General features: G+C 40.8%; 1 protein-coding gene across 4 annotated transcripts; it reads left to right on the plus strand.

The window, feature by feature from the left end:
• Positions 1–6,691: 6,691 nt before the first annotated feature.
• LOC144711780 (uncharacterized) lies at positions 6,692–10,923 on the plus strand. 4 transcript variants are annotated; one of them, XM_078585825.1, is made up of 11 exons: positions 6,692–6,851; positions 6,935–7,066; positions 7,151–7,215; positions 7,289–7,743; positions 8,224–8,272; positions 8,357–8,395; positions 8,507–8,687; positions 8,761–8,827; positions 8,953–9,025; positions 9,128–9,334; positions 9,692–10,923. In XM_078585825.1, exons 1-11 carry the CDS (start codon positions 6,827–6,829, stop codon positions 10,469–10,471), a joined length of 2,073 nt encoding a protein of 690 aa, XP_078441951.1. In that variant the 5' UTR covers positions 6,692–6,826; the 3' UTR covers positions 10,472–10,923. The 4 variants fall into 4 exon arrangements, with proteins under 4 accessions (XP_078441951.1, XP_078441953.1, XP_078441952.1 ...); XM_078585827.1 differs by having other exon boundaries at positions 7,292–7,743; XM_078585826.1 differs by having other exon boundaries at positions 6,696–6,851; positions 6,938–7,066.

Genomic DNA, 10,923 nt, shown 5'->3' on the forward strand with positions numbered 1-10,923 from the left:
AGTACTAACTCGGATGATTGATTAGGGTTTGACATTTGACCATACCCTAAGTCGTCCAAGGGGTGTCAAGTGGATGAGGGATTATACGTACACGATAACTGATGACGAACAGGTTCCATGAGTGAGTTGATACATACTCCTTTGTATCTTCTACGACACGAGGTGTAGCTTGGCACCCCACGTGTCAGAGTCTCGACCTATCAATTGGGTTAAATCGATTTGACGTTAATTAATCTATATGATGATATAGTTAATTAATTTGGAAGGCCAATAAAGGTTATTGGGCCATTGGAGTCGTTAACTAGACTGATACATGGGCCTAGAGGGTCACACGCAAATGGTCTTTTGGACGTTGGAAGATATACTTAAGTTTTGGGGGTTTTTATGAAAAATACCCACTTAGTATAAATAGGGGAAGGCCCTGAATGAAATTCACCCAGGCTATAATTGTTCAGGGGCCTTTCCCCTTCTTCTCCACTCTCCCCACACCCCCTCTCCATCCCTGATGTGATCGGGACGACGTAACAACGTCGACGGAGAAAGAACGGGGCTTGTCAACGAGAAGGAGGAGATCCGACGCGCCGAGGACCGCGTGGATACGTCTAGAGGCTGCACACTTGAGCAGCTCAATTCGTCTCGCTCCGGGATTGAAGAAATCACGGATGCGATCTGTGAAAAGGTACTTCTTTTTAATATTTTTGTCGATGCCGTTTGATTCACAAAAGTCTTCCGCTGCGGATCATTTTTGTTCTGTTCATCCATCTCAAGGCCTATAGAACCCAACAGATGACAGAGGAGTTTCACCAACATTTTTCATTTTCTTAGTTTTCCAAGTATTTTTATTTGGGGACATTCATACAACCTTAGTTAGGCTCATCATAACCTCTGGCTAGATACCCCTAAATAACAATAAGGAAGAGCTTAAGATGTAGAAACAATAACTGAGTCTATTGTATTCTCTCTATCTCATTCTTGAGATAGGTAGACCACGTCATATTCATACCATCCTAGTTAAATTAGTATTATTATATATAATAATATAATGTTATATTACCTTTGCCTTTTTCTTGAAGGGACGTGGCGCAACATGAGCCATCGATCAAGAATGATGCAGATGGATCCAAGCCAATCATGGCATTTAATGTAATGCTAAAGACGAATGCCTTAACAACAACGTGACATTGCTGAAAAGGATGAGGAGAGATAAAATTTTGGATTAAATCAACAACTAGGAATTGTCTAAGTTCACTCACTCCCTCCCTCCTAGAGAGGGAGAATACAATAATCTTTAAACTCACTCCCTCCTAGAGAGGCAGACTGAAAAAGAATGGGGTTTTGAAGGTCCATCAAGAGTTTTCTTGGTGTCTTAGGTGCTTGGAGAAGGTCAAGAGAAAAGAGAAAAGGTTGATCTGGATCTGGAAATCACCCTGATCTTGGTGGAACGTAGGGATCTAAGGTTAGTTTCTTGCCTTACATTAGTTTTTCTCCATTACTTTCACTAGTTAGATAAATACCATCTTTCTCATCGCTGATAAGCTAAAAAATCAGGGCTTTAATTTTTCATCAGTAATTTTGATATTATTCAATAAAAAATTCAACCTTTGCTTAGTAATTTTAGCTAGTGATGAGTACGAATCATCTCCATAGGAAACAATGATTAAGGATTCAATATTCTTAAAATAATGATTATTGTGATAATATTAGATATGTATAAAATACGAAGTCAAGAGATGAGAAAATTTAAGGTGAGATCGTGATAATTAATACTATAATTAAGATTTGTGGAGATCGAGTGAGTGTGATGATGAAGTGACGATAACACGAAGAATAACAAGAGCGAGTCATATAAGGTAAACGATGAGTAATTTAAGGACAAGATGGTAACGTGAAGGTAGTAAAATGTGATTAAAGATTGTATGGAGGTGATGTGATGGTGAACGCGACAGTGAAATAAATCTAAGCTAATGATGACATCGAGAAGGAACAACCTAAGGCCCGATTACAGTAATTTTCTAGTGCTTTTACACTCCCCCTCTTCTCTATTACCTCTTCTTACAGACGAGAACACTAAGAACAAGCTTGATGGATCTCAGAAACTCACTAGCTTTTAATCAACCCACATGAGTGGGCGGGAGGCAAGTTCAAGGATTAATTTGACAAGGATTATAGATCAGAGGATGGAAAGAGGGGTTGAAGACAAAGCATTCTCAGTTTCAGCTCAATCGGGCTTTTGGATTCTTAGATATCAAACTTTGAAGTTGGAGCAATCCTCATCATTGGCACTAACACTTCCTTGTTTTCTGTTGATGAGCGAAATGTCTTATCATCAACCATTTAATGATTGGTACGATTACCTCATCTTCTCTGATCGCCTCCAAAAGCGCCACATGTATCTATACTAAAGAAAAAGAGAAACAAAAAACCAAGAATTAAATATCAATATTAAATGCTTCTGTGCATTGCCGCGCACCATGTCAGAAAAGGGGGAATATTCCCCTATAATTGCTTGATGTGGCACTCATTTCTGCATGGCACATCAGCATTTACATCTCTGTACTTTGCCAGCGTTTAATCAATTGCGGTGGTACACGTGCACGCCATGTGTACTTCCACAATTTTTTTACTTTTTTGTATCTTTTTTTATTTTTTCTTCTCAGTATACAAATCACATTTATTGCGATTTAAATCTCTCTATTTTAACTATTGGTCCACATCGTCTCCTGCGAATAAAATATAAAAATGTCAGATAATTATTGGGGCATCATGGCATCTCGATTTGCGATGCCATAATGGGATCTTTTTGCAATGATTAGGGCAACTAATTATTGTGGATGCTTTTGATTGGTCGTCATTCGATGAATCGAATGGTGACATGTGGTGGGGTGCATTTTTAAAGTAAAAATACATTAATAATTCATTATAAAAATAATACTGAGTCATAAACATATAATAAGTATATATATTGATTTAGTAAATTCATATCTCCATAAATATAAGGTCAAGAAATTCATAAACAATATCTTTCTAATCAGAAATTTAATTTCTTTAAGAATATGATGTCGGGAAAATCCTTAAAAACAACATTAAATCCAATAAAATCAGAATATCACTCTAAAAATTTGATTGAATCATTTAAAGGTGGATAACACACATTTACAATTTTTTTAATGCATAAACATATGTAAATTTCACAGAAATAACGCAATAATTTATGTGTTATCAATTACCATCCACCATTGTCCATCACCATCTATCATCTATGTTGCACATCATCTATGTCATTAGGATCTGTTCACTTGTTAAATCATAAGCCCTAACCACTATCTTCCTCCATCTACATTCCCACTAATCTCCTGCATCCACCATCCTTCCCTTACGTCTTCGCCTAATCTCATTCTTCCTATCCACATCATCTCACATATTTCTCTTCTTACATACAATCACGCCTTAGTTAAATAATTAGTATCTCATCCTACCCGAATCACCGTGTATAGATAGTGAAATCCCTAAGATCCATTCCTTGTGGAGATGACCCGTACTCATCCACTAGCTAGAATTGTTTCAGCTTAATTGATTTATAAACTTTATTGATTAAAATTTCAATCAACCACCTCATAATTTTAACAGTAAATTTGAGTTTATCAATTGGGGCCGTTGCTGGGGAACGATCGCTATTAGAGATTTTTACTCTCTTTATTAGGTGTTATTTTATTTCATTTACCTATATCGAGAGTAAATCAGCCCCAAAAATCTAAGGAAAACTCTTGAAATGGGTATGCATTTTTTTTTAGGTTCTTTATGTTTTGGTAGAAGTATCATTGTTCATATTTTTAAAAATTAACTTTAGGGAGACCACTTAGACAACATGATTTAGGAAATGAAGCTGAACGAGGGAAAACCTCTAATGATAGAGACACTAGTGGTGATATTGAAGATTGTGCGATAAAAAAGTGTAGGGCTGATAAATAGAAGATGAAGATTGAATGAGTATTCAACTCCACTAGGGTAGGAACCACTTGCCAAAATTAGCATGCTGATTGCCGAAGGGTCAAATTTTAAGATAGATCATCTTATGATTCAGTCCCTTCCAAAATTTTTTGGTTTATCTCAAAAGGAACCTTATAAACATTAAGAATAATTCACTCTTATTTGCCAAACCTTTCATTTTCGTAAGGTCAGTAGATTGTTTAGTTTTTATTGATCAATTGTGCTCTGATTATCTTCCATTGCATGAAACATGATTTGAAGCTATCATTGAAAGCCAAAGAACTCAATATTTTGGTATGGGCCCTTATTTTTTGGGTTAATAGCACGAAATGTCCCAAGCTTTTTCAAAAATCTGAGATATATCCCAAACTATTTTTTTGGCACGGTATATCCTAAACTCTCTAAGTAGACTCCGACATATCCCGGTTATGATTTCCGGCTAGATTTTGACCTGGGCGGAATCCACCTGGCAGGCACGATGGATTCCACGTCATAACCGGGATTAGCCCTTTTCTCTCTCTATCCTCGATCAAACCTAGTTGAGAGAGAGAGAGCGAGAGAGAGAGGCATTCTAGAGAGAGAGCGAGAGAGAGAGATGTTCTAGAGAGAGAGAGGCGTTCAATGTCGATATTTGTTTTTCGATAAGAGAGAGAGACATTCTAGAGAGAGAGAGACGTACTAGAGCGAGAGAGCGAGAGAGAGGCGTTCTAGATAGAGATGTTCTAGAGAGAGACGTTCTCTCTCTCTAGGATGCCTCTCTCTCTCTAGAATGCCTCTCTCTCTAGAATGCCTCTCTCTCTAGAACGCCTCTCTCTCTCTCTTATCAAAAAAAATATTGACATTGAATGCCTCTCTCTCTAGAACATCTCTCTCTCTAGAACGCCTCCCTCTCTCGCTCTCTCTCTCTCTCAACTAGGTTTGATCAAGGATAGAGAGAGAAAAGGGCTAATCCCGATTATGACGTGAAATCCATCGTGCCTGCCAGGTGGATTCCGCCCATGTCAAAATCTGGCCGGAAATCCACCTGGCAGCCACGACGGATTCCACGTCATAACCGAGATATGTCGGAGTCTACTTAGAGAGTTTAGGATATACCATGCCAAAAAAATAGTTTGGGATATATCTCAGATTTTTGAAAAAATTTGGGACATTTCGTGCAATTAACCCTGATTTTTTGGGTTAATATCGCGGTACAGCCCAAACTAGGTCGAAAGTCTGCGAGCTAACCTTAGCTTTTTTTTGGTACGGTATATCCCAAACTCACTAAGTCGTCTGCGATATATCCTGGTGATGACGTGGAGTCCATTGTGGCTGCCAAGTGGATCTCCGGCCAGATTTTGACCTGGCAGAACCCACCTGGCAGCCACGCTGGATTCCACGTCATCACCAGGATATGTCGACCTGCCAAGGGTTTTCTGATAAGAGAGAGAGGCAGCCTAGAGAGAGAGAGGTTCTAGAGAGAGAAAGAGAGGTGTTCTAGAGAGAGAGGCATTTTTTAGAGAGAGAAAGGGAGAGAGACCCGACTGAAGTCCGGCAGAATGCCTCTCTCTCTAGAACACCTCTCTTTCTATAGAGAGAGAGAGGTCGGGTCTCTCTAGAGCACCTCTCTCTCCCTTTCTCTCTCTACAAAATGCCTCTCTCTCTAGAACACCTCTCTTTCTCTCTCTATAACCTCTCTCTCCTTCTCTCTCTCTAGGCCGCCTCTCTCTCTCTCTAGAATGCCCCTCTCTCTCTTATCAGAAAACCCTTGGCAGGTCGACATATGCCGGTGATGACGTGGAATCCCACGTGGCTGCCAGGTGGGTTCCGCCAGGTCAAAATCTGGCCGGAGATCCACCTGGCAGCCACGATGGACTCCACGTCATCACCAGGATATATCACAGACGACTTAGTGAGTTTGGGATATACCGTACCAAAAAAAAAGCTAAGGTTAGCTCGCAGACTTTCGGCCTAGTTTGGGCTGTACCGTGATATTAACCCTTATTTTTTTAAGGTCAACTTTCTCTCTTTCCCTTCAATTAAATTTTGAAACTCCACTAATATAAATTAAATCTGAGCCCCTTAACTTTTTACTATTACAGCAAAAGGTGCTCCATCAGTGGTGTCCAGAAAGTGGGGCCCACAGATTGCCTCCACGTCGGACAGAGTGTCTGCCACGCGTTCATCCTTTACTTCGTGGGGCCCGCATAGCCACGCGAAGCGGAAAGGTCAATTAACGGACACGTGTAAGCGGGCGAACATTTACTCTTTACCCCCGTAATCACCAAAACTTTCAATATCCCAAGTAAACTTGTAAAAAAAGAAAGAGTAAGGGCTAAAAACGCATTCCGCGTCGACCAATGGCCGTCGCACGACCGGCTTTATCTGTTCCCTACCTGAGTAGATGAGTCCACGCGTTGAAGCAACTCTCAGATCCAACGGTTCACCTTGTTTTGTGGATTAAAACTCAATCTGAACCGTCCGTTTAAAACCTGAGAAATAAAAAATCTCCCACCAGAACTTGCCACGTCATCTCTTTTTATATGAGACGTACACGTGGCTCACCATCCGCAGCCCGAAGTCATCGGACGGGTGAAATGCCGCCACGCTGGCTCCGGCTGATGACATCCGTCAGATTAAGAAAAATCGAACGGCGGAGATCTGAAAAGTAAGAGAGAAGAGGCGATCCTGACCGTCCGTTAATGGTGAAAGGGAGATATGGATGGCATAGGGAAGAAAGCGGGGCTGAAGATGGTTTAGAGAGAGAGAGGGAGAGAGAGATAGAGAGATTTGTGGATTTCTCGCAGATTTGGAGAAGGTAAGATTGAAGATGCTGAGAATGATGATCTGATGAGATTTCATGGAGAGGAAGAAGGATTTCTCTGGTTTGTGTTTGTAATTTTCTTCCATGGGTTTTGATTTTTTTTCGCGGATTTATCATGATTTTTTGCGATTATCTGCTTCGCAGTAGAAGATGAGGGAATGGGATTGAAGGAAAGACGGTCTCGGGTGACCAAGAACGATCGATTTGGAGAGACTATTGCATGGAAAACGACCGATGAGATGATCGGGGTTTCGATTCCAAGGAAGGCTCGATCTGGTAATGTACTGAAAAAAATTCCTCTTTTCTAGAAATTCGAGTACTCTCGATTTCTAATGAAAATTATCCCGCTTGAATCTCTAGCTCACGCGAAACGAGCGTCGACTTCTCAACAGACTCCTTCTGATGCTTCAATCCGAAAGAAAAAGGTATTTTCTTGATTACTCAGTTCACTCCTTCGTTTCTCGACTTGAAATTTAGTTGATGTCTCGATTGATGCAGAAGAAGCTTGGCAGGAACAAACCTAAGACGACGAAATTGTCCAAGTCCCCATCTTCGATCCAGGAGATTGAAATTGAGGTGGCTGAGGTGTTATTTGGGCTTACCAAGCAGTTCCAGGCCAATCTAGAACAGGATTCAAGCAAGAAACTTAACAATGATGAGGATAAACACATCAATGTTGAGGGCAAGAAGCTGGAAGATGGCTCCAATTTCAAGGCAACTGAATGTGATCAGAGAATGGCAGAATTGCAATCACCGATGAAATCAAATTTCATGCAATCAGAGAGTGGAGAAAATTCCATTGACCAAGGAATGAAGTTAAGGGATCTCCATGATCTATCAATGAAGGGGGAGTCTGTATACGCATCTGGCTTGAAAGGCAAGAGGTTGGAAGAAAAGAAGCACCCTATCTCTGATGACTTTATCACCAAATTACCTGAATCTGGAGTCAAACGGTGAGGATTGAATTGATCAACTTGAGTTTGATGTCACAACAGATGAGGACGATGATGACTCATCATTCGTCTGCATCAAGGTTGAAAAGGACTAGTCTTTTTCATCATTATCATCATTAAGGCAGGCGAACAACGAGGATGAGAGGATGATGATATGATATAATTTTTTCACTCTAAATTTGACTTACTTTGTCTCAGCTCTTCAGACGACAACTCGTCATCGTCCTCGTCATTTGTCTGCCGTCGTGTTACACTGATGATGAGTCCTTGTCATTGGCATTTGTACAAAGCTGGGATGACGATGACAATGACTATATCGTCATCCATACCTAATCACTTATAATGGCAGTGATGTTAGTGGGTGACAATGACAATAATGATGAAGATGGTCTATTCATCATCCTCCTTCAACCATTATTCAAAAGGAGAACTCTTCTTTTTATCTCATCGTTCTTTCTTTGTCTGCTTTGTTTCTGACAGAGACTTAGCTACTGATGACACAGAGGAGAAGCTCGACACTGATTCAATGGTTTCTCTTCATTTGCGCTTTTTTGTGGTCTTTCTTTTCTATATCAAGGCCTTGGCGGCGCTTAACTAGATTCTGTTGATGCAGGTCACTCCAAGAAGGGTATCTATGGGTAATTTCTCCCAGGTTCATCACTTTCCTGCCCCACATATGGAAATCCTGAGTCATATACACGGTTTTTTATATATGCTTAATCCGACCATGTGCAGTTTCTGCAATAACATATTTCTTCTCCAGGAGAAAATAATGGACGCCTGCAAAACCCAATTCAGAGGCTCTGAAAGCAAGAGGGCGGTTGAAGAACATGATTCTCAGGTTTCAGTCCGTAAGAATTCTTCCGATGTGGCAGAGTTGGATACTTTTAAAGAGAATGAAGATGAAAACAATTCAAAACCAGAACCTGCTTCAGAAAAAACACGTACTACTTCTTAATCTCGAATCTAATTTTTGTTGAGAATGCCTCAAATTTAGCCATACTTTATTTGTTTTAGCTGCACTGTGTGGCGCCTTGCCTATACCGATGGTTGCTGCTAGGTGGCCGGCAGGTCCCCAATTTGGGTGAGAATTCTAATAATATCTCGTCTGATTTTATCTATAAGATGGATAAATACTTAGATAATTGATAGTTAGAAAAACTCTAGAATTGACGTAAAACCTTGCCACTCTCTTTTCTGCTCATTCAGGTACATGGCCCATATCGCTCAGCAGCCCAATGGGCCCGTAGAAGGGTCTGGTTCTTCCAACTTACCAGTCCAGGTGCTTCTTTCCTCAACCTAAGTCATTTTATTTTTATTTATTTGTACTCAATTTCAGTCTTCTGCCTCGTCAATCAACGATTTCCTGAAATCTCCATTTCAGAAGATTCGCATGAAGCGTTGCGCCATTCACCGCTATATCGCACAGAACATATTCTTTCACCAGCATATCGCTCAGATGAGTCCCTTCTGGCCTATGGCGGCTGCCAACGCTTATAACCTCAACTTCAACTCTCTGGCAGAGGCTACGCAGAAGAAGCAGCAGCTCCCTCAGCATCCTGTTCTGGCCGGGTCCGCAAACAGTATGATGGTACGCATTTCTCCATCCATGTTTATCTTTTTTTCATAGGAAAAATCAGAAATTTATCATCTTTCATCAATAGATGACATTCATTCATGGGAAAAGGAGGATTTTATCATCTTTCATCAATGGGTATCTTTCTTCCGTGGGAAAATCAGATATTTTTCATCTTTCATTAATGGGTATCTTTCGTCCGTCGAAAAATCAGAAGTTTATCATCTTTCATCAATGGATATCTTTCTTCCTCGGGAAAAATCAGAAATTTATCATATTTTCTGTTTCAGTATGATGCTTCGCGCTGGTGCATTAATTGGTGTCTTTCTTTCATGAAAAAAATGTCATATTTGTTGTATTTTCTCTTTTCAGCGTGGCCCTGCCTTACAGGGGGAAGCGCAGTACGTTCTTCTCCAGAATAACAACTACAGATTTCCTGTTCCTTCTTTCCGTCCGAGCAATCATCCCCAACAGATGGCCTTTCTCAACCCGGCATTCTATGGCTCTCATATGTTCCATCACCGTCCAATGCTTCATGAGTCTGCATCCGACGGCCCAAAATCAAAGAGGAACAAGATCCCTCTCCATCAGCCGCTTCAAAACATCAGACCAGAGGCAGTTCGACATCCCAGTGGAAGTCATGGTTTTGGCATCTCATCTAATGGGCCAGCACATAACGAGAAAAGCCAACTGCTTCCACACACTGATAATGCGAAATCATTGCCTGACAAACTTGATGGTCCAATTAATGGCGGAAAGGTCTCTGCTCAACCACAGATGAATAATTTTACAAGTGCCATCCCCGGGTTCCCTTTTGGCCTCTGGGAAAATTCTCCTAGACCCGGAGTTTTGCCAACATCTTCAGCTGCTCAGAGTGTTTGTACTGCAAAAAACTCTCCAACAAGTTCAAGCACCACCAAAGCCTCGGTATTGGGAAAACCAAACCTTCAATCCCAAATGGCTTTTGCAGGCCCCAATTTGCAGTTCAAAAATCTAGCCGTTAGAGGTGAGCAACAGCAGCTCCTTCAAACGGCTCAGTTTGTGGGCGGGGCAGCTTTCTCCTACATGGGCATGCCTCCGATAGCGGATAGACCTGATCGCAAGCATGTTGCAGGGGTTTGGGATAAACCTTTGCCGCAAAAATCTGCATAAATCTTGTGATGTTCATAGATGAATGGGTAGTTTTGGGAGGAGATGGAGAGAGATACATGTTTAGGGTAGAAGTGGGACACCATTGGTCGAATGTTTTGCAGGAAAATGTCTCTTTCCAACTCTGATAGCAGCAGTCTCAGAGGACAAATTGGAAGGATTTAACTGTTTGATGTACTCTGATGGCTATGCTAAATGCAATGAGGGTTATTTGCTGCATGAAATGCCACATCAACTCCAAACAACCTGTCCATTGGAAGAGTCTCATTTTCCTTTTGTGTCAATGGAGAGGGACTTACCAATCTTGTAAAAACAAGTTTTCTTTCTCTCAGCCCATTTTGTAGTGGACAAACCATCATTTTACAAGGTGGGTAGTTCTAATCTCTAGGATTTGTTCTTGTGCAAGAAAAGTGTATATACAATGCTTTAATCATTCTTCTCATGGCTGTTCTTCT

Source organism: Wolffia australiana, chromosome 14 (genome assembly GCF_029677425.1).
Source record: "Wolffia australiana isolate 7733 chromosome 14, ASM2967742v1".
Lineage (NCBI taxonomy): Eukaryota > Viridiplantae > Streptophyta > Magnoliopsida > Alismatales > Araceae > Wolffia > Wolffia australiana.

Excerpts from the sequence above, each read along its gene's own strand:
- LOC144711780 (XM_078585825.1), top strand. The coding sequence starts at position 6,827 with ATGGAGAGGAAGAAGGATTTCTCTG. Across the intron at positions 8,688-8,760 it reads ACCTGCTTCAGAAAAAACAC|CTGCACTGTGTGGCGCCTTG; the intron begins GTACTACTTCTT and ends TATTTGTTTTAG. Across the intron at positions 9,335-9,691 it reads GGTCCGCAAACAGTATGATG|CGTGGCCCTGCCTTACAGGG; the intron begins GTACGCATTTCT and ends TTCTCTTTTCAG.